Below are 24514 nucleotides of genomic sequence, written 5' to 3' on the forward strand. Positions count from 1 at the left end.
TCCAAACTTATTATCATCGCCACCCATATGGAAAAATATTTGATACATTCAGTGCCAGGTCAGAAGTGGGGTTGGGGGTGGAGGGTGTGGAACTTTTCAAACTTGGTACCAGAATGTTTTGCAAACATCATACTTAAAATGAAACTATAAAGCATTAAGGATTAGCTAAGCAAGTTGCGGAACAGCATGTACAGTATGAAAACAAATTCTGTGAAAATACACAAACCAATGAAGCTATAAATGATTCATAAATATGTAAACTCATATACAAAGATCTGGTGGTATAAGCACCAAATTGATAATAGTGGTTACCTTTTGGAATAGAGAAAGGAGGCCCCGTGTTGGATGTAATCTCTTAATTTTTTACAATGAAATGTCATCCTCCTGCTCTTATACTTCATCAGTTCAATACACCTTAATCACTCCTTACTCTACCTTTTTCCACATCTCCTGATCCCTTCTTCCAATAATGCTTTTCCAAGCTTCTGACGCTCTTCATGAATTGTCATCCCAAATTATCTTAAGTTTCTTTTGGGATAACTTTTCTTTTTTTTTTCCAATGTAAGTAACTAACCTACAGTCATCTCTGTTTGTCCCTCACTGTTTCCTACGGAATCTTCAGTAGTAAGAAAGTAAGGAAAAGCCGTGTTTTATATACCTTGCCTGTTGGAAATCCTGGTGGCATACTGGTTAAGAGCTCAGCTGCTAACCATAAAGGTTGGCAGTTCGAATTCACCAAATGCTACTTGGAAACTCTATGGCGGCAGTTCTACTCTGTCCTATGGGTTTGCCAGGAGTCGGAATCTACTTGACGGCAATGGGATTGTTTTTTTTTTAATACCAGTTTTTATTCTTTTATTCAGAATTATCATAAAGTTAAAACACTACTATGAATGTTTATAGTCTCTACCTCAGAAGAGAATAAACATTTCTTTATGGGGAACTAGAGATCCTCTGTTGAAGTGAAGCATGAGAATACTGGGACTTTCACAGAACCTACAAGATGTTCAGCATGACAGCAACACCCCTTTGGCAAATAACAGTTCTGGACCACGGTGTCAGGTTGTTTTCATTTTTATTAATTGCAGCACAGAGAGAAGAGGCAAAATGTTCAAAGAAATTAGTGTTTCTTAGAGTGTTGGTTTTACACCAACAGAAAAGAAAAACAGATGAGTAAATTCTAGATCCTCACTTCTCTTGCTCTTGTACTCAGGGTAGGCTGAAATACAAAAGGACAAACATAACTGCTGTTAGTAAAATGGCATGTCTTCTTCAAATCTATTAAAAGAAGTGCCACAATTGCTTAAGTTGTCTTTCTGCAATTCCCACGAATGAGAATAATTCACCAGTGAAAATAATTCAAGCCTATCCCAGATGTACGGTGGCTGACTACTCTTCATCTTAGGCTAGGGGAGAGGCCACACATATACATATTATGAAGTCCCTCCTACATCACTGAAGTCATGAGATTCCTCAGGCTTCAAAGTCACAGATTTTTCCCCATCACACCTCAGAAGCATTTAATTTACATCTACTTGTTACCTAAATTAATTACAACCAAGAAGGTGCCTTTTCAAAGTTGGAGTTCTAGGAAGAAAATCTTGCTATTTAGGGCTAAAATAGGAGCCCTGGTGGTGCAATGGTTAAGCGCTCGGCTGCTAACCAAAAGGTTGGCAGTTTGAACCCATGCAGTGACTCTGTGGGAGAAAAGACCTGGCAAACTGCTCCCGTAAACTCCCTATAGGGCAGTTCTACTCTCCCATAGGATCGCTATGAGTCGGCATCAACTCAACGGCACAGCTAAAACGAATCAGATTTTGAAATGACCAAATTTGCAGAGATACAAAGTTGTCTCCAGTCCTGAATGCATAACGTGTGTGTTATCACATGGGCAAACAGTAAGCTATACCTACTAGTGGAGCAGGCATCACAGTCAGTTTGGAAAATATGAAAATAAATCATGCTAAAAAATAGTTTGACAACTTCTTTTAAAAAAGGAAGCTAGTTCTATTCTTTAATTTCCCCAAAAATATTACAACCAAAATGAGTAAAACATGTTTATGTTCAAACATCTACGTTTTAAAGTTCAGTATGTTGATACATTAGAAATTTAGTAGCCGATTATTCACTGTTAGTGTGGAAGCCCATATAAGATAGACCCATTATATTCGCCAATAAAATGAGTTTGTTATTGAGCTATAAGGTTGAGCCATGTGAAATCATCGATATTTGACTACAAAAATGCACTTTCATACGGTCTAGACTAATACCTAAAGCATTCCAAGATTGAACTATCATTTACTTGGACTGCTCAGTGTAATATGTCATATAAGTCAGAATAGCACAGTGGTGAACTCTCATGCTCTACAGTCAAACTAGTTCAGTTTGAATTTTGGCTCCACCCCTCACTACCTGGGAGACCCTTGGGTAAGTTACTTAACATATATGTGCCTTAATTTCCTCACTTACATGGGAATAATACTACCCAATCATGTAACTCTTGAGAATTAAGTAAGTTTATATATATGAAGAGTTTACAACAGTGATTGGTGCTGGTCTATATGGCTCTTGGCAAATGGTCACTCAATTTTTGCTATTTCAATAATAACTATTATAATTACTTATTTAAAAAACATCTGAAATATAGTTACCTGAGATACTTCTGATTGTGTCGTTTTTAAGCTAAGGCAGCTTTACTTGTAGCAACAAGTTTTGGACCCTGAATACAAAGAAATAACAGATGTGAGGAAAATATTAGCATTACTATTAGGATAAAAATGAACATTTACATAGCCATTGGTGATGAAAAAATGCTTTCACATGCATCACATCCTTTAACTCCAGTTTAGTACTAGAATCCCTAGAAGGAAGCACATTGATACCCATTGCCCCAAAGGAATAAAAAAATTCTGTCAAGTCATAGGGGAAAATTAAATTCAGACATTTAAATATAAACTTCATTAGTTTAGCAACCGCTAATATCAAGCTCTCAGATTTAACCAAACCACAAAGTAGCTTTTCCAAGAAATCGGTTAAATAAAGTTTTTGTTTAATGCTGTTTCTAACAAAAGATTTCACATCTTCAGACTTACGAATATTGCTATCAATATGCATGAACATGACGGTTTTAGAAATAGAACAGATTTTACAAATGTTTAATAATATGCCACAGGGCAGCAGCATATAAAAATCAAAAACTACTTAAGTCATTTTGTAAGGTAATCGTAGGTAGAAAAAAATTCTAACCCTGTATGTATAAAGTATCCTTTAGGTATATAAACGGCTAAGCCCTAACCTGATCAAATGCTGCAACCATGGAAGTTAGATGTATTAGAATGACAACAACTCCATTACCTCCAAGGTAAAGCAGGCCTCAGGGCTGTCAGCCTTACAGCACTTCTCCACCATAGCTGTGAACTCTCCTATCACTGTTTTCAGTTTATCATCTGTTGCCTTGGGCTTGTGTTTCAACAGCTCAACCAGCACACTGTATTTGAACAAAAGAACAGAAAATAGATTGCTCATATAAAGAAAAATTGAGGTGGTAAGGAACGTAGTGCTATGGTTTAAGATTTTAAGCCTTAGAGCCAGGTGACTCTGGGTTTGAGGCCCAGATGTACCATTCTAAGCTTCAATATTCTCATCTGCCTAACAAGGATAATAAAATCTGTCTTCATAGGATTGATGAGAGGATCAAAGGAAATGATTAATGTAAATTGCTCAACATCTTGGGCAGTGTCAAATACATAACAAGACAAAAGGCCCACTGCTTTCCAGTAAAGCTCTGGAAAGGATTATACATTAATGCAGATTCTGGAAATTATATCCTATTGAATTGCACAGTTTATATAAGAGCTAAAAATGATCTTCTATAAGATCTTTTTATAATGATCTTTTAATTGTCTTGTACTTCATTTTAAAAGTTTTCCAGTTGAGAATCTTTATATTTGGTATTTGAAATTTGACCCATTAGAAGTGTAATGGTGAGGAGACTACACGAAATAAGTCTATCAGAACTTGTGAATCCCCAAAACTATTGCCCTGAGATAATCTTTAAACCTTAAAACAAAAATATCCTCTGAAGTCTTCTTACAACCAAACAGTAGTTTAGCTTTAACTAGTAAAGAATGTCTGCGTTGAGCATTATGCTCTTCTAATCTATTTGGGATCAAATTGACAACAGCAACTTGAAAGATTATATAGGAACCTTGGGGGCAGTGAGTTTATGTTAATGGAGGTGGAACAACTTAGAAAAAGTGGTGAGAATGGTCATACAACTAGAAGAATGTAATGTAATCAATGTCACTGAATTGTACATGTAGAAACTGTTGAATTGGTGTATGTTTTGCTGTGTATATTCTCAACAACCACAACAAAAAATATATATAAATTATTAAAAAAAACAAAACAAAACAACTTTTGGGAGCTGGTGGTTCTATGCCGTTGCCCTCTACAGAGACAACAATGCCGGAAACTTGTGTGGGTATGACAGGTTTTGCAACGATACTCTTAAGACTGTGGCCATGATCAGAGCCTACCACAGATGACAGCAAATATCTGTTGCTAAATTTCATGCAATTCTAACCCCTTGTGACAACACTATTGAGCCTAGTCTAGAACTCTCATTTCTAAATGTCCTTCATCCAAGTTCTATTTCCAAAAGTCATAGCCTGAGGGTTTGCCTGGCCTGTGGATTCCCCATAGAACAAACTTAAAATCCCCATTCATGTCCAAAAATAAATTCTCTAATGATTTCTATTAACTAATTTTCTACCTGCACGAATGCATCAGTTAATTGTTCAGCTTTTTCTAACGGAACTGGCTAAGATATTATTCTACTGTGGCTCTTTAGCCACAAGATTATTCTGTATAATTTGTAGGCAAGATTATAATACAATTTTCTGCTAAGAAAAAAAAAAGTTTTCCATTTTATTCTTGATATTTTTACTACTTCCTAGGGCTAATATTTAATACTTTTCTCTATAGAATATCATCACTAATTCAGAAGAAGTTACTCAGTTCAGTTGATGGTTCTCACCACCATGACTACAAAAGCATGCAGTAATGAAATACTCCTCACGTTTGTTTCTTGATTTGTTTCTGATCCTCAGGAAGTGTGCACAAATCGGCGTGGAAAGTAAACGTTTCATCGTTAAATTCTTTAGGAACATATGTTTCATCAGCATGCAGAGCGGTGAAACATGGCCGCCTGTTCACCAAGGACTCCGTGCAGCACTTGGTGATCCTCTCACTCACTGGTGTCTTCTCGTGCAGCACACACAGCCGGTTCAGGATCACAGACAGCTAAAGGATAAGCAGGAGAGCAGGAATTCAAAAGAAGCATGGCTGAAAGTTTTTCATGAACACCTACTTTCCAATGGACCAAAAGAAGTGTCATATTTTAACACCATTGAACTCAGGGTTGATTTGAGGCAGTGGTTTGCTTATCTTCAGGACTATACATAATAAGAGAATTTTGAATATGTTTTCTCTTTTAATTACATCTGCATTTTAAGAGTAATACACTTAAAAAAATAATTGATGATGAAAATAGTTTGAGGTGAGTCCTGAGACAAGTTTTGAAGTCTCTTATACTGATATCTTAAAGAAAAGACCCCAAAGAAAGTGAAAATTTAGAAAAATGCCAGGATGCTATTGTTAAACATTGAAAATAAATTCATGGAATTGTTTTCAGAACAATTTATCATCTTTGGGATCTTATCGAATCATCGTTTTGGTTGGTCAGGATAATATAGGCTACAAGTAACTCCTGGCTGCTGTCACTACTACCACTAACACATACACACACACACACACACACACACACACACACACACCTTAGTTAACCCGTCCTATGAAGTTAGCTTTGTCAGTATCTAAAGGCTCATCACTATTAGCTTGATTGTACTTTAAAAGACTCACGAAGTCGTCAGCACATGGCATCCTCTCAGATTCAGCAAGCTTACAGCATTTGGTGCCCACCCTTCCTAGTTTTCTTGAGACCTCCACGAGAGTTGGAGTTGACACTTGGGGTACTTTCCTGGTGTAACGAACTAAGAGCCTGTAACAAAATAGTTCATGTGTTTTCAGTGGGGCGAAAAATAGTCTTTTTCTAACATAGCACATCAAGCAAACAATACTTTGCCAAAATCAACTAAGAATATCTTATTTTCCATTTATAAAATTATCCCCATCTCCAGGATGGCTGAGTAGCATAGTAGGAAAACTTTGTCCTGAGAAACTAGGTAGACTTAGCTTTGAATTCCACCTATGCCACATAATCTTAAAAAAAATTCTTCTTATCATAATTCAGTGGTATTAATATTTTTATTAATTGCTTCTTTCTTTTCATAAATACCGACTGAAAGCCTAATATATATTAACACTCTGCTAGACTTGAAACATATGGATGAATTTTCTCATCTATAAAATGGTGGAAAATATGCCTGACTCAACAGGGATTCAATTAAAAGAAAGAAAGTATGCCATTAACTTGGCATAGTATTCAGCAAGTAGTAGCTGTTTATGAAGAATCTCCATCACCATGGAAAGTCAATGTAGGACGGTAATCTTCCTGAAGGAAGAGACTGTGTCTTTTCACTGCTGAACACTAACAGCCAAAAGAGTGCTAACGTGCATATACTGCATAATAACTATCTACTGAACGATCTGTCCCTTCTTGCCCTTACCTCCATAAAAAAGACTTTATTAGACTGAAACATTAGTCCTTTGGGCCATTCTGTCTCTGACACTGCTACAAAGGGAAATTCCAGAGGAAAACAAAATTGTCACCATCAAAGTTAGGTGTACTTCCCAAACATCTGATCTTTCTCCCAAATAGCCCATTATGAATCTGATATTCACATACATATGTAAATTCATTTTGTTATATTTTGTCTTCAACCCGTATGTTACTTCTCAAGCTGCTCTTATTCAAATCCTACCACTCTCTTCCCTGTAAGGTCTTTTATTTGTTTGTAAACTATGCCTTAACCTTCATTCCAATACAGACTTCTCTATCCCATCAACTACTTTATCTCTTCTTCTCCAGTCCTTGTATATATTACGTGGTGGGGAGTGATTATGAATATATAGTATATTTAATGATTAAGATTTCTATGATAAGTGCTCCATATAAAAAAATATACCAAACTCATTGCTGTCAAGTTAATTCTGACTCATGGCGACCCCATGTGTTGCAGAGTAGAACTACTCCATAGGGTTTTCTTGGCTGAATCTTTATGAAAGCAGATTACAAGACCTTTTTCCATGGAACTGCTAGGTGGATTCGAACTACTAACCTTCAGGTTGGTAGACAAGTGTAAACCATTTGCGTCACTTAGGAACCTAGTGTTCCATATTCAAAAAAGACAGAAATGCTGTTGAGTCGATTCTAACTCATAGCAACCCTACAGAACAGAGCAGAGCTGTCCCATAGGGTTTCTAAGACTACAAATCTTTCCAGAAGCTGACTGACACATCTTTCTCCTGTGCAGCACCTGGTGGGTTCAAACTGTTGACCTTTTGGTTAGCAGCCAAGCACTTAACCACTGTGCCACCGGGGCTCCTTAGTGTTCCATATACTAAGTGTTAAAAAATTATAAATTGATCAAGAAAAAAATAAACCAGAACACAAAATTACTTACTTATTCGTGAAGCCATATTCTCCAAGGTGCTCAAAATCTTCACAATTTTGTTTGACTAAATTCTGAGGCTCTTCAATAAGGGGTTTAAATTCATCAAGCTGAAAGATAAAAAATTTTAAAAAATTGAGTTTATTCCACCTGAGGACCAGATGCAGGTCATTTTTCATCACTCCAGGCAGAATGAGATCCTCCCTCCTTTCTGCCCAATGCCACCTTTAATAGACCTTTGATGCCAAATCTATCACATTATATGTGAACCTTTTATTTTAATTGCTGAGAATGTATAGTGAAAGTGCTTAAGAATATTCTGGCTCTGGATTTCACCTGGAGCCCTTGTGGCACAGTGGTTACAAGCTTGGCTGCTAAACAAAAGGTCTGCAGTTCAAATCCACCAGCTGCTCTTTGGAAACCCTATGGGGCAGTTCTACTCTGTCCGATAGAGTTGCTATGAGTCGGAATTAACTCGATGGCAATCGGTTTGGTTGTTCGGGTTTTTTGTTGTTGTTGTTTTTGGAGTTCAACATTGAGTATTGGTATTTGAGCCAGACCACCTGACTCATTTTCTAGTTGTGTAACTTTACTTACCATCTCTTAAGTTTCAGAATCCTCACTACAAAATGGGGGTGATGACAGGTAAGTTGGATCCCACACTCTCTGAGAGGAGAAATTTGGCCTTAGTCATTAGTGTCAGCATGGTACCTGGTATACAGCAGTTCTTGGCAGAGGAAAGAATGACTTTTCTCTGATTCCGAATAGTTTGGAAAGCACTGCATATGCGTGTAGGGGACTTAAAAATCCTCCAGAACTGGTTTGCTCTCCTTACATAATTTCTTGAAAAACTACACCTAAACCTTCTCAAAAAGGTTTGAAAATTTTCTAAAGGAATAGATTCTCCAACTTTCCTTAAGAAACTAATTCTAGTATTTGATAAATTTTGGAACCAGAGATATTTTCTTTATATCTGAGATAAAGCTCTTTTAATTAACATTTAAGTTCACTTTGTCTTTTTCTGTTCTTGGGAGTGTGAAAAACAAAAACTATGGTCAAGATTTTGTGTTTTTAGAGATTGCTTTCTTTAGAGCTTTCTTTTCTAGGATAACTATTCTAGGTTTTATTAACCATTTTATTTAAGGCCATTTTTCTGTAATGTTTACGAGCACAGAATTGAAAACCACCTCAAGAAAAGGACTAAATTGTGTTACACATCACTTCACATTCTTGCAATTATTTTTCTTTGTCATTATTGGAATCTCATTCCAGAAGCCAGATTTTTTTTTCCTGCAAAAAACCTACCACTTTGGCATAGCATGCATGGGGATCATCAGCGGCACAGCACTTCTCCAGTGTGGCTTCATATGCCTTGGCAATTCTCAACAGCAAAAACATAGAGTAATCAGGATGCCTTCTTGAGTATTCATACAAAAACCTAATTAAGATGAAAATAAAGTAGATTTAGTTGGACAAAAGAGCAAGATAAATTACAGAACTAACTTCGAGAGTAAGTCATATTCCAAAGGTCTAAATTTGACTAAACCCTATGCAGTGAAGATAGTGGCTAAGGGGCTAGGGATCCAGAATTAAAGCTGCCTGGGTTAAAATCCTGGTTCTGTTAATTATTTCACTATGTCACATTAGGCAACTTATTAAAACTGTTGGAGCCTTTGTTGTCTCCTCTGTAGAATGAGGATAATAATAGTATCTACTTATTGGTAGATCTACCAACCTACCTATAAGGTAGATTGTTGTGAGAATTAAATGACATAATCTATGCAAAACAAACACTGGCACATAGTTAAGTTTTTGATGAATGATACCTGTTATTATTATAAATATTTTGTTTGATTTGAACTACACCTTACAAAGACTCTGAATTAAATACTTAGTCTTAATGCCACTCACTGAATTCTGGATACTTATGTTTGAGACAGAAAGACAGGGAGAGAAGAGTCTTACATTTTTCATTTTCCTATCTGGATAAGTGAAATCTTACAGAGTGCATCATTGTCTGACATATTATTTAGTGCATAGGATACTATCATAATCCAACAACAAAAAAGCACCTATGTATAATCTTTTATTCTGGTATTGAATTGCATGCTGCCTTGCCCTGTCACTGAACTTCTGGTTTTCTCAACCAAGTATAAAATACCTGATGGCAGATTCCATGTCTTGTACTTCTTTTTATACTTCTTTGCTGCCTGTCATTACATATATGTTCATATATACATGTACACTCACATATATGCATTATAGGTGTTCAAGAAATACCCTTTGAATGAATGAGCAAATGAATGAATAATATGTATATATTTATAGATTCATAAAATGTTTCTAGAAAAGTTATTTCCAGAAATGTCGCTAAGGAGTAAGGAATGGGCAGGGAGTATAAAATGGGGGAACTTTTATTTATTATTTTATACTCTTCTGTATTGGTTAAGCTTTTGTTGTGAGCATGTATTATTTTATGATAATTTTTTAAACTATGATAATTTTTGAAAAATAGTTTTTAAAGCCTGGGTCGGGAAAAGGATGAAGAAACATTCTGGATAACGTGAAAACTGTAGCAACTCCAAAAGGAAACCTATCACATCTTCCTGAAGTGTGAGGCCATATAAAAGCTATGAAAGATCATTGCTTATCAACTTACGTGCCCAGAAAGATATCTTTTGCCTCATGATAGTTTTTGCAAACATCCTTGTCCTCAACATAAGTCTCAGCTATTGGGGGCAGGCCAGCAGGCACATCGTCTTTTTCCACTTCAAGAATGCAGTGGGATTTTTCAAGCACAGGCTTATCACAGCATCCCTTCAGTTTACTGGAGAGTGAGTCTTGGTTGTCACATATATACTTGGCCAGATCCGCCTATAAGCAAGTTGATGAAAACTGTTCAATGTAAGTTGACATTTCTATACATTCTCTTCAGACGAGGAGCCCTGATGGTGCTGTGGTTAAAGTACTTGGCTGCTAACCAAAAGGTCAGTGTTTCAAACTCACCAGCCGCTCTTCGGGAGAAAGATATGGCAGTCTGCTTCCATAAAGATTACAGCCTTGGAAAGCCCATGGAGCACTTCTACTCTGTCCTACAGGGTCTATATGAGTCAGCATCAACTCGCTGGCAAAGAGTTTGGTTTGGTTTTGTTCTCTTCAGATTGTAACATATTGGCACAATACAATCATCGTATTCTAAGACTATATACTGTACATACCAGTGTGCCTTCTATGAACCTATTCTCAGTCTGATCCTAACACTGGAGATTCAGGTAGAACCATTCAAACATTCCCACTTGATTAAAAAAGACAAGTCAGTAACAGGTGTTCATATTAGTTAATTATTAATTTTAGATTGATACTGTAAAGGAATTAAATTTTGTTTTCATTAAAACTCAGTGTTGTTTTTCTAAATAGTCCCCCAAAATGGAATGTAGACATTTGAAATCAAATAACTAAAAAAAGTCTGAGAGATTTGTGAAAAGTTAGTGAAGCCCATAGTCATAGGTCCTGCTTACAACATAAAATATTGTATATGCCTTAAGTTTCCAATAAAGTGTCATGAGAGATTAGGACTCTGGCATTTGGTCATATTCTTAACCTTTGAAGAAATGGAGAAAATATCAGAAGTTTAGGGAAAAGTGATATTATGCCAAATATTTGTATATTTAATACAAAGAGTTAATTAAGAGAGGGAATATAAAGCTAAATATATTGCTTCCAAAGGTTTCTTTAGGTACTCATCCTTCTCCAACACCATCTACTCACCAAAAGAATCTCCATAGGAATCTACCTTTACAGCTGTCCTCCTTCAGTTTAAGCCTTTTTTCTCAGCTAAAATATGACTGAAAGGGGTTACAATCAGTAAATGAGTCTATCAGGTCATTTACTGAGTGGGATAACAGTACCAGTTGCCTTCGAGTCAGTTTCAACTCATGGCAACCCCATGCGTGTCAGAGTAGAACCATGCTCCATAGAGTTTTCAATGACTGATTTTTCAGAAGTAGACCACCTGGCCTTTCTTCCAGGGTGCCTCTGGGTGGACTCAAACCTCCAACCTTTCGGTTAATAGCTGAGTGTTAACTGTTTGCACCACCCAGAGACTAAAAAGGATAAGTAGGTACAAAAAGGAGTCCTGGTGGCAGAGTGGTTAAGTGCTTGTCTGCTAACCGAAAGGTCAGCAATTCAAACTCGCCAGCCACTCCACAGGAGAAAGATGTGGCAGTCTGCTTCCATAAAGACTTATACGCTTGGAAATCCTATGGGGTAGTTCTACTCTGTCCTATAGCATCGCTACAAGTTAGAACTGATTTGATGGAACACAACAACAACAGGTTTAAAAAAAAAAAAGGTACCACAACACAAGAAAAGCTTGGAGATAGAGCAGATAGGAGCACAGAACACAATCTCAATGCACTGTCATCTGTCACCATGATACTAAATGGATTCTACCAACTTAAATGTGTAAAACTACCAAAGAGCATATTGACAGTTCTTTACCCTGTCATCTGCACATTCAAGCAGGTCACCGTGGCAGCACTCCTGGTGGATTTTGGCAAGATCTGCTACTATCTTAGAAATTTCTGTGAATTCAGCCTTGGGAAATCTCTGGCTCAGGCGACTTACTCCCCTAAAAACAAAATCCCCACATCAAATGAATCATTAACATGCATTATTTTACATGAAAACACTAGGAAAATACTATTTATGTAATGAGGAAACTCAAGGCAACTAACATACACACATAATCTGTAAAATTATTTCTTTTTTTTAAAGCAAAAAGAAAATTTTATTTATTATTTCTTATTTTAATGCTAGTTCTGAACCAAATTATCCTTTTTCCTTTGGGCAGAATTATCCATTGTAAGAGCGAGTGCAGTGGCTAGAAGTCTGTTATTTGTTGTTAGTTGCTGTCAAGTCAATTCTGACTCATGGCAATCCATGTGTGCAGAGTAGAACTGCTCCACAGGATTTTCAAGGCTGTAACCAATTTATAAAAGCAGAAATTAAAGAGGGATTCTAAAAGAGGCAACATGTTGTGAAGCAGCCAGTTCGGAGGCCAGATCTAATTTCCAGACGTGGCTTTCTCACATATTAGCAGTGTGACCCTAGACAAGTTACTTAGCCTCTCTGAGAGTCAGCCTCTGTAGTCACAACAGCACTGGTGTGAGAATTAAATTAGATAATGTATATTAAAGCATTTTATAAACTGGAAAGTACCATATAAACTCTAGTTCTCTTTCTTTTTAGTCAATTAAGACTTTCAAAATGTCTCTGAGAAAAGAAATATCATAACTTTCACAGAATTAGGGAGTAATAAAAGTAATTAAATTAAATAATAAAAAGTAATAAAAATTGAACATGCTTTTGCCAAAAAATTGATCCAGCAGAGTCTGTAAGCCCTAGGACACGATGTAAAAGGCTAATATCATCATTCTTCCCAAATCATTTCAGAGTTGCCTAATTCTGAAAAAAAAGCCCCCCTTCCCCCACAAAAAAACAATCATAGTTTAACTGTGTATCATTTCATGATGGGGTTGTTTGATTGTTGATTTGATTAATTTTGTTGGTGTGGATGGTAGGGATGACATGCAAAGGGAGTTCAATTGACGGTTTCTAGAGAACATGCATAATGTCTGTTATTTTCTTTTTATCTCCCGTTCCTGTTGATTCATTGTTGACTAACACACAAGGGATTGAGAGGATTAGAATTTTCTCTCAGAAACAGGTAAGTAATATCAAAACAGAGGGCCCAGCAAAAATAAGATATTAAGGGCAGAACTAAAGCTATGAGAGATAATGAAAAGTAACCTCGACTTAGTCAATGGTTGAATTTAATTATCAGGACCACAAAAGGACAGGCAGACACTTTCGGATCATTGGGGAAAAGGGTAAAATTAAATTTTTAAAAAACCCTGATTACAACTCTATAAAAATAATGGACCATTAGAATGAGATCCCCAGTATTTATTAATAAAATAGGAGCTTGAATAACTGTCTCCTTTTTAAGAAATACAAAAAAACATAGTGTCCTCTAAACTCTTTGGCTACTTAGAAAAAATAAGATAAATAAAAAAGTATGACAAATTGTCATTAATGTCCTGACTTTCACCTGTGTTAAATTTCTACTTTTTAGACAACCAAAAGGTTGTATGAGAAAGCACTGTGTAAAATGTGATACGAATGTATAGTTTTGTCAACTGAACCATTTATTTTCATCGTTCTAAAAATGCAAACTAAATTAAAATACTCACCATGCTTTGAAAGCTCTCTCTCCGAATTTTTCGATACTGACGCACCTTAATCTCTCTTTGGCAGATGCAGTCAATACTTTTTCCTTCAAAGAATTAATCTGCAAAAAGAAATAGTTTTGGAAAAATTAGAAAAGGAAAATTCTCTGTGAAACATCCCTTCACAAACTCAGAGAAGCCTATGCCAAATTAAATTTTAAAGAGATAATTTATACCTAAATTCCCAAGTACTCACTAGTGGTAACTATTGATCCTGCAATGTAGGAAGAGGAAAAATCAGCCTGACCATAGTGGAAGCCTCTAGTTACTTGAGGAGTGACATGGAGGCATTGCAGAGATAAAGGAAAGGAAAAGTGGAAAAACAGAGTAAACTACCCAACGTCCCGGGGAAGATAGCTTTGCTAACTTCCTAACGTTGCCTATAATTCATTTTAATCCCTCCTCCATCAACTCTCCTAACATCAAGAAACTCCCTAGAAAAAGAACACAGCTTGTACAATGAAAAAATGAACCCAGGCTTCCAGCTGCGGTAAAATTCTCCACTCTGAGTTCCTCCTCCAATAAAAGGGCTTATGAAAAGATGAACACTTATGTTCCCTGGCTGTGCAATTTGACAAATAAGTTTCTGTATTTCACTATAAAAAGGAGTGAGGTATTTAGAAGCATATGTAGTGATTCCCTTTCCAGATCAACGCTGGCAAATCTTAGAAGGGCTGAGGTAGTCAGAGGCCTTAAAAGGAGGTGAAAGATCTTTTCAGGGGCGGGAGGAGGGGAAGGAGTGGGGGAGGCTTTTTGACCATGTCTGAGAAGTTTATATCAGAGACTAAGGTTCCCTAAATCTAGCCATAAGATGGTCAAAATCTGAAACTTGATAATGAAGTGATTCTTCTGTTGTTCTTCTGGGGAATACCTTTGGTGTCAGGCAGGCAGCTTTATCGGCAGCTTCGCAGCATTCTGCCAATATCTCTCTATACTTGTAACTATAGTAAATGAGTTCTGGGGCATAAAAGTAGGGATGTCTTCTGGCAACTTCATATATATATCTAAAATTTTAAAAAGGAAAACAGGGAGTCATTTTTCTTTAGTAGATGATATTACAGAAATCAATGTAATCAACAAACACTCTCCTTACATCCTCCAAAACCCAAAGAACAACATCTAATTTACCCGTGAAGATCAATCTGTATGTGATGACCTTACCTTTGTCATTCTTTAAGTCAATGAAAAAGAAGGAATAACAGTTACCCACAACAATATGGTTAAATTTTGGTCATATAATGTTGTTGACTAAAATTACTGGTGGTGCAAACAGTTAAGCGCTTGACTACTAAACAAAATGTTGGTGGTTTGAACCACCCAGAGGCACCTTGGAAGACAGGCCTGGTGATTTGTTTCCAAAACATGACAACCTTGAAAACCCAGTGGAGCAGTTCTACTCTGCACACATGAGGTGGCTAAGGTCAGAATCGACTCAACCACAAACTAACAACAACAACCTAGAGAAATGGATCTCCGTCATCAGACCATCCTTCCCCTAATTCTAAAACCCCATTTACACAAGATTTGGGAAACTATTACTCTTAAATCCAATCTGTAGTCTTTATTCTTGATTAATTGTGTGATGTAAAAGAAAGAGAACAGGGAGTAACCAGATTTTTATCCTCTATTAACTAGCTGTGTGACTTAACAGAAAGTCAGTCTCTCTCTATGGGTCTCAATTACCTAATCCACAAAATGAAGAGAATAAGCAAGTTGATTTTCAAGGCCGCTTTCAACTCTGAAATTCTGTAAGTCCAACAATATTAAGAGAATAGATTTGTATGCCCAATTATAACACTGATACGTTAAGATTATGTAATCGTTCCAGTTTCCTCATTCGTATGCCAGAGCACACTGCCTGTCTCAAGACATAGCTGGATGAATTAATAGAACATATTAGACTGAATATAAAAGTAACATCTGAGGTTTGGGGAGGCTCTAGCTGCATAAAAATACATGTACTATTTGAAGGTGCGTAATCGAACTAAGGGTGGGAAAGTTTAGAGCCATTCTGGAATGCTCATATCATAAAATATTAAATGCTAATATTTGCATGTAATATTTATTGTGTTAAAATCTCTTATTTGTAAAATGAACTTCAGTGTATTTTTGAAAGTTGGCAAGTATTGTCTTTGATACATTTTGTGGTTTTACTTCTAGCAGTGCACACAGGGAAAGTACTATTGTATTTGCCATTTAAGTTTCAGATTCAAAAGTCTTCCCTTCTCTTCTTTCAGTACTTTAAGAAAGATTTGATACTCAGGAAAAATTATTGAATTTAATTTAGATGGAAACAACTTCTTATTATCAAATCTATATACTCTAAACTGAATTAATACCCTGTATAGAATTACTCAGGAAATTTAACAGGTCCCAGAAAATAAATTATGAGGAATCTAATCACAAGTTTCTGAGGTATATATTGTGATAGAACAAAAGAAACATTTCTTCCCTTTTTGCCTGAGTTTTAGGGTTGTTGAGAAATGTTACAGCCCTAGATATGGAAAAAATTTCCTATTGCAACAATGGTATCATTTTTTCCAATCAATATTAGAAGGGTGCATGAAAGCAAAGAGCAGGCAAAAAAAAAAAAAAAACAAGGATTAGTAATTGAGTCACAATGTTTTAAGTAAAAATTCTTATTATTTAGTTTATTATTATGTTAAAAATAAGGGTTTCTTATTATTGTTCACGATAACAATAATAAAAAAATCAAAGGATTTATAATTGAGTCACAAGTTTTAAGTAAAAATTCTTATTATTTAGTTTATTAATATGTTAATAATAAGGGTTTCTTATTATTGTTCATGATAAAAATAATAAAAAAATCAAAGTTATTGCCAGAGACAATTAAGTATTATAGAAGAAATTCATTTAGAAAAAATAATCTCCCAGTGAATAACTATATGTGTTCATAATATTTTAATAAATGCCAATCTGAAATATTTTCATATAGTTCATACTGTTTCAATGAACCCCAAAAAATCTTTGGTCCAATTTTTTGTTGTATAGAATTTTGTAGCGACAATTACTACTTCTTTTTAAATCGGCCTCAAAACAAAAGCTTCCAAGTCATTATGTTGAACATATTTTTTGTTATGGTAATTGTTATAATGAGAATTGATCTAAAGGTTTATTATACAATGTTTAATTTTAAAGCATAAACATCTGATTACTTACTTTCCAAAAAACCTCTTCTCATTTTCATGAAATGCAGTGCACAAATCATCAGCAGATCCTCTCACAAATGGAGGGACAGGTGGGTTATCATCTTTGTGTTGCAGGAAACAGTTGTGTCTCTCGGGTTCTTTTTTCTCACAACACTCAACAAATTCAGCATAGACGTCACTATGAGCTCTAACTCTACTACATAATTTATCTTCAAAAATAGCATGCTGAATGAAAGAAATATAAGACAGGTCTTTATCTTCTTTGCACCCAAAACACAGTATAAAAACTTAAATATACTGGGTGATGTTTGATTAGGAAATCATATAAATAATCCACACCTCCCCCCACCTCCTCAGTTTAGAGAGTTTCCTTTGATTTGATCGTGTGTGTGTGTCATTTTCATAAGAATCAACTATCAAACTATTGCCTGTAGTGGATAGAACATAAGGGCAAAAAGACTGGTCAAAAGCTTTAAGGAATGTTACATTACTTCTATTTCCAACTGAGGCTAAAGGCTAGGAGAGCGATTATAATAAACATCCAAGAAAATAACCTAAGTAGCAGGTGAATTCACAGAGAGAAAGCAATTCAGATAGTTTCTCATTTGGTCTGCTTCTCTTTGAGAGATGCTACTATTTAGTACATACTACACCTACTCCTCACTTATCGACTGTCTTGTTATCCGACATAAAATAGAAATAAATCTATTTTGTGCATTAACAAGGGGCGGGGAGAGAAGAAGAGGAGGAGGCGCGCAACGTTTGTGAGAGGGAATGAAGCCTTGCAGGCCACTGGTGGTTGGTATTACTCAGGTGAGGGTTCTCTGCCACCTCTGCAACCTCCGCGGGACCCAGGTGGCCGGACCTCACCTGCCCACAGGCCGGGAGGCGCCCACGGCTGAGGCCCAGGCCGGTCTCCAGGCCGGGGAATTGGGAAGATGGAGAAGCGAGGAATGGGGGTCTGCGCGAAGGCCTAGTGCGCAGCCAGATGATCGTGGGCTCTTGCTGCTCTGATAGCAGCTGGAAAACCAGAGCATCACCACCACCCCCAGGCCTCCCCGGACCCTCTGCGGTGGTGGGGAAAGGCGTGGTGGGGAAGGTGGGCCCACCACGCCAGGCCCATCCCAAGACGCACAGGGGGTGTCCAACAGGCGGTGAGCTACTTGGTGGGGAGACACCAGCGCCTAAAACCAGCACGTTCTCGCATAACCCCGATTTTCACATCACGACCCGGTCTTTGAAACCTAACCCTGTCGATAAGTGAAGAGTGGGTGTATTCAAAACTGAAGAGTAACACAACCTACTAACCTGTTAATTAAGTTCTTGCATTGAAATATGGATTTTTTTTATTGTAGATATATTTGCTTTGAAGTATATTTCATTAAATTAATCCTTTCTTTCCCTGTTAAACTTTATTAGGAAAGTAGTTGCAACCCTTGAGAAAATATACTACTCTAGATCGGATTCATTAATTTAAAAAAAATTTTTTTAAATTCCTATTTAGAACCCTAACATTGTATAATGTTAAAGTACTGATTCTGCTTTGAGGGAGAGATACATAAAGAGAAAAAATAAGAGAAGAAAGAGCCCCAATAATAAATGAGAAATGGTTCTTGCTCCCGGAGAAGTGTATACATAGATAGAGTGGTGAGAGAAATGTAAACCTCTCTTTGTATTGAAGACCTGTTTGGAAATGCCAAAAGTTCAAAGTTCTCAAAATGATCACGTGCCTTGCTTTTTTATTGTATATAAAAATATGACTATCCCTAAACTGAAGAATATATAGCTGTACTATTATTTCACCCAGGCAACAAAATTAGCACAGAAATCAGTTGAGTGCCTTCCTCAAGGTAAAAGCCATACGCACATTTCTATCGTATAAGCCTCTATGAAAAGAAACCAAACATCAATTTAAAAAAAAAAAGATTTTTAACAAATGACAAATTTCCATTTAAACACACCACAACTTTTGTTTCTTTTCTCAACAAAGAAATGTTTTAAAAGCTGTGGATATAGGTAGAACATCTCTTTATCATAGAAATAGTAATGGCTTAGCAATCTATACTCATTTTTGAGTGTTGCTTATAAATGTTCTTTTAATCTAGTCATTTAATAGTGATTGAAAAAACTATAAAAAGATATTGTCCCGTTTAAAAGCTCAGGATTACTTAAAAAAAAAAATCTTCAAAATCAGTGTACTTACAAGTGAATGGTCACAATTTTCAGCTGACTCATCAGCAACACATGTTTTTGCAAACTCAGTCACTTCCTTCACTGATTGTTCTTGATCTTCAAATGGGCTCTTCTGGAGATACTGAGAGAAGGAAATCAGCAACCTGAAACAAGGACATAGAAAGCACATTTGTGCCATAGCAGAACTTCAATATAAAGCAGATTGCTATGCTAGAGGGCAAATCATCTCTCTGTATGTATTCTATATTTTGTACTGCTTTCTCACTACCAGGTATTATCTGAGGCCTAACCAGGCATACGTGACTTTCTAGGTAAAGAGGATGTGTGTTTACACCGTGTTTAAATGTATGTTCGTGCACATCAGTAGATGCCCAGCCATAGAGTAAGCAAGCAAATTGTATCCTAAATAGGTCTTCTTGTCAAGACTAGGGGTTTACAATGACCCTTTGAATTATTTAAAACAATCAACAAAACCACACACATCTCATTCAATCAGACTGTAGGATGACATCAACCTTTAAAAATAAGCTGTTTCTCATTTTTTACTAGCTTTAAAAAAAAATGTTAAAATGCTCCCTGAGAAACCACAGGATTATTTGCTATGCAAAGGAAGTTTAGTAACTGAGTTGCCAAAGGAACCATGTATTAAAGTTCTTTCTGTCATGCCGCTTATAGAAGAATTTCAAAGCTGCACTGTTCAATACGGTACCAATAGCCACACATGACTATTTAAATATAAATTAAGTAAAATTTAAATTTTTGTTCCTTTGTTGCACTTGACACATTTAAAGTGCTAAACAGCCACGTGGCCAACGGCTGCCATACTGACAGCACTGATATAGAATATTTCCATCATTGTGGACCCAGATGATAGGGATGTATGAGAACTTCAGAGTTATAATCAATGCTATTAGCAACATTAAAATTTGACTCTTCAATATTTTAACTTACAGGCCTGTGAAAAGATCTTCTCCCAAATCATTGTACCGATGAGCAATCTCACTCTTGTCTAGCGGGGAGAAGGAAAAATAATAAATAAATAACACACACACACAAGATTTGTTTAAACACTGAATAAAACAACTGGTTATGTTGCCACTTTTTATGTTTCCCTCCATTTGATTGGGCTCTGATCCCTCCAGAAAAATCTCAGGATGCTGATGAACTATTTGTTCTGCATTTAAACCCAATAATTTTTCAACCAGCAATGATATTATTTGAAAAATCATTAAATTTCTGTAGTTTTATATTCAAACTTGGATAAGCGCTAATGCCCTCACAACGTCCGTTAACAGCTACTGAGAGGACCGTCTGAACTGAAAATAAATATAAATCCAAGTTCTATTTATAAGATTAACAACACAGGTTTTGATTTTTATAAAGCATGGTGTAGTGGGAATTTGGAGTTATGAATTCTATCTCCAACTTTATTCTGTAGAGTTTAAGCTTAAATGCCTAAAGTTTCTGCACGTGCAAAAGAAAATTACAATTGTTAAATAATTCTCCTCACTTTTTCACCTAGAATGTTAGAAATATATTAATAACTTCTTACAGGTACACAAATGTAAAATATCATCACAGTCTACAAATAAGTGCCAAAGGAAATCCTAATTCTTTAAAGATGGAGGTTTACTAAAACTTAACTTTATTAGGAAAATAAAATAAAAGTTGAATAATAGAAAAGTAAAATTCTTACGTGTATCTCGACGAAACACACCCTTGGAATAAGCAGAGCTGAAGAGAAAGAGAAGGGAAATAAAGGTTACCCACTTCATTATGCCAAAGACTTGTGGGAGTTGATAGAAGAGAAAAGGTAGGACAAATAGAGGGAAATTCACACTAATATACCTCTCTAACCAATAATTGTAGATTATTAACTAGACTCATCTTTTATTTCATTGGTTCCCAAGTGATTACAAAATTCATAATATGCTTGCCAAAAAATTGTTTGACTGAATCCCTTGTGTATGTTTGCCATCTGGAACTGTTTTCTCCATAAGACCTTGTCAATTCATTAAAGTTATGTAAAACATTTTATCAAATTTTAGATAAGAGTTTTAACTATTTGTACCTATTATTCATTACTATGTTTTTTTACCTTTAATTTCCAATTGGAACATTTTAGTTTTCAATATTTGCAAAAATTTAACCAAACCAATGAATTAGCTTGAAAATAAGACATACTCAAAGAGCTAAGTTCTGATTATGTTACTAATTTCAAGTTTGTTTTTATCCTTAAGTAATGAATTAAAAAAAAAAAAAGAAACATGTATTTATACACACACACATTAGAGGCCATCCATGTCTTTTTCATTCTTCTGAAATGATTCTGTCTGAAAAGGCTGATGTTGCCTCCAATGCAAACTAAGAAAACGCCAGAGCCACAAAAACAACTAAAATAGGTATTCGTAAGTTTCATGTTTGCATCCCAGCTCTGACCCATACATGATTCAGGCTCTGCACTTAGGTCCACTCTGGGTATCTCTTATGGAATTTTCAATTAAGGAGACATGAGGAAGGAAATGGATTCAAATGACTGTAATGATGATCTTTGCCATCATAATATACTCAAGGACAGGTTGAGCCCTGATTATACCTCCTCTAGAGGTTACAAGAAAACTTTCTTCACTAGAATTCTTTCCATCCCAGTTTCACACTTTTATCCTTTCTCCCTTAATAGGTAGAAACATCTCATGCCTCTTCTTTAATGTAATTCTAAATCTCAAAATAAATTTAACATTATAAGTAAAAGCAAACTGAGGATAATTTTTTTAAATGTTTTTTCAAACTTCCTTCCCTATTCTTCTTACCAAAGATTCTGATCTACCCTGAAAGGCTATCCTCCATCTATCCTTGTGCTCTAAAGGTGAAGAACCACTGATCTCAGCCACTGGGGAAATTGACTTTCTTTGATACCACAGAAGGATAATTAGTATCAAACCACGCGTTTCACTTAATTAAATAGCCCAGCTCAATCAAAGCTGCCAGTCTAGTTGCCCCATGGCACATATAAGCACAGAGGCTAATAAATGCTCAACCAAAAAAACAAACCAATTGCCATCAAGTGGATTCCGACTAATGATGACCCCATTTGTTGCAGAGTAGAATTTCAAAGGAAGCATTATTTTTCCTAGTCAGTATTATGATGAAAGAAATGCATTTTCTATGATCTTATTTTCTTTTCTTTCACTTTCAAGTATGAGTACTAATTAATCAAGCACAGAAGAGAAGATAAAAAAATGATGGATGGATAGATGGATAGACAGAGATTTTTTTTTAGATGGCTAAAGGGAGTCCTGAATAATGGTGCCAGACTTGTCTTTCAGGCCACAGATGAACAAAAATAAAAGAATATCTGCTTATGGAATTATTTTCATTGGAGAAATCCATTTTTTAAAATCCCAGAAAACCTATGTCGGAAAAGACAAAAGGAAACTAATCTAACCTTCTAAATAGAGAAAATAATTCTCAGATAAATTGTGTCAACTTTTCTTTTAACTTCCTATAAAGAGTGGGCACCATTTATTTGATGATAGTGGCCAGCTCTAGCCTGTTCCTTATACAAGTCCCTGTGGAAGGCCTAATCAAACATGCAGTCCTTACTATTGAATGTAATTATACCACTAATTCACAAATTCAGGACTTTGCTAGTTACACATATATTTTATTATATTTTTTCACTTAATAAATTAAAAGAATAATATTAGTCTTTCCATCTACTATGCATTGCAATATCATATTGTAATATAATGGTAAATACAAAAATAAATTTTTTAAATCCAAATTCATCATGACCAAATAGGGACTTAGAATTCATTTTCTTATAATCAACAGTACCAAAAGTTGGTACTTTGACCAAAAATCTGACAAAGTGCTAGCCTGATTGATCAAGAAAAAATAGCAAAGGCACAAATGTGAAATATTAGGAATAAAAAAAGGAAATAATTATTTACACAATTGAGATTTTAAAAATAAAAAGAGAATGATATAAACAACTTCATGCCAATAAATTTGAAAACTTTGAAAAAAAAATTGATTTTCCTATATTAAGATTCCATAGCTTTGAAATATAAAATTGGTAATACCTAAAAGAATTTTTCCTTACAGTACCCTTAAGATGTTCTACATGTTATGTATCCTTATAGATTAGTAGATGGTTGAGAAAATAAAATATATAATTCTTTACACTCTTATCTGCAAGCTTAAAATTCATCTTCATTAAGAAATTATTGATCATTTGCATTTTATGGATTTCCAACATAAGTATTCCTACATTTTTCTGTGGAAACTTCTGGTATTAATTCTGCATGTACATGGTATACTGAGAAGAATAAAACCACGTAATTGTCGATTACTTCTAAGTATCTGTTCTTCAAACTTTTAAACTCTATTTAGTCAGTCATCAAAGGACTCTGGCAGAAGGGCAAATGAAATGTTTAAACTAAGAGTTATAAATATGGTTTAGAGAATCTCTTATCTAAGTAAATAGAAAAGTAGCTCCAGAGCCACACAGCCAATTATTATAATTGCTGTCAATAAGTTGTACACCTATAAAAAGTTGAATTGGCAAAAGTTGTGTGATGGATATATTTACAACAGCAACAACAACAACAATAAAAAGTAACCGCTGAAGCTGCTTACGTACAAAAAACCTCATGAGATTTGGTTCCTTGGTTTGGAGGTTTAGGGTCATGGTTTCCGGAGACATCCCAGTTAATTGGCCTAATAACATATTTAGTGCTTCTGTTCTACCTCCTATTTCGATGCATAGTGCTTGGGGTCTTAAAAGCTTGCAAGTAGCCATCCAAGGCACAACAATTGGTCTCTATTCACCTGAAATAACAGAGGAAGAAAGAGAGTCATGAATAGGAGGAGAATATGGAATGTAATACTAATTGCCATGAGACCAGAAGAACTAGATGGTGCCTGGCTACCATTACTGAACATTTTGATCAAAGAGCCCATGGAAGAATCTTGATCAAAAGGGAGGAAATGCAGAACAGAATTTCAAATTCTCATGAACTCCAGACTTTCTGGAGCCATGGCGGCTGTATGAACCCCTGAAACTATTGCCCTGAGATAATCTCTAAACCTTAAACCAAAAATATCCCCTGAAGTCTTCTTAAAACCAAACTATAGTTTATCTTAACTAGTAAAAAAATGTCTGCCTTGAGCATTATGTTCTTTTAATAACTATCTGTATGGGATCAAAGTGACAACAGCAGCT

The 24514-nt window shown here is 35.7% G+C and overlaps 1 protein-coding gene across 1 annotated transcript; it reads right to left on the reverse strand.

Annotated features, from left to right (window-relative positions):
- Positions 1 to 884: 884 nt before the first annotated feature.
- ALB (albumin) lies at positions 885 to 21146 on the reverse strand. The gene is made up of 15 exons (XM_023737778.1): positions 20984 to 21146; positions 20239 to 20296; positions 19298 to 19430; positions 17105 to 17319; positions 14796 to 14928; positions 13889 to 13986; positions 12135 to 12264; positions 10294 to 10508; positions 8940 to 9072; positions 7647 to 7744; positions 5923 to 6061; positions 5081 to 5304; positions 3355 to 3487; positions 2667 to 2719; positions 885 to 1223 (listed from the first exon to the last, which is right to left on the reverse strand). Exons 1-14 carry the CDS (start codon positions 21060 to 21062, stop codon positions 2678 to 2680), a joined length of 1830 nt encoding a protein of 609 aa, XP_023593546.1. The 5' UTR covers positions 21063 to 21146; the 3' UTR covers positions 885 to 1223; positions 2667 to 2677.
- Between the last annotated feature and the right edge of the window lie 3368 nt (positions 21147 to 24514).

This window comes from Trichechus manatus, unplaced genomic scaffold, assembly GCF_000243295.1.
Source record: "Trichechus manatus latirostris isolate Lorelei unplaced genomic scaffold, TriManLat1.0 scaffold00108, whole genome shotgun sequence".
NCBI lineage: Eukaryota > Metazoa > Chordata > Mammalia > Sirenia > Trichechidae > Trichechus > Trichechus manatus.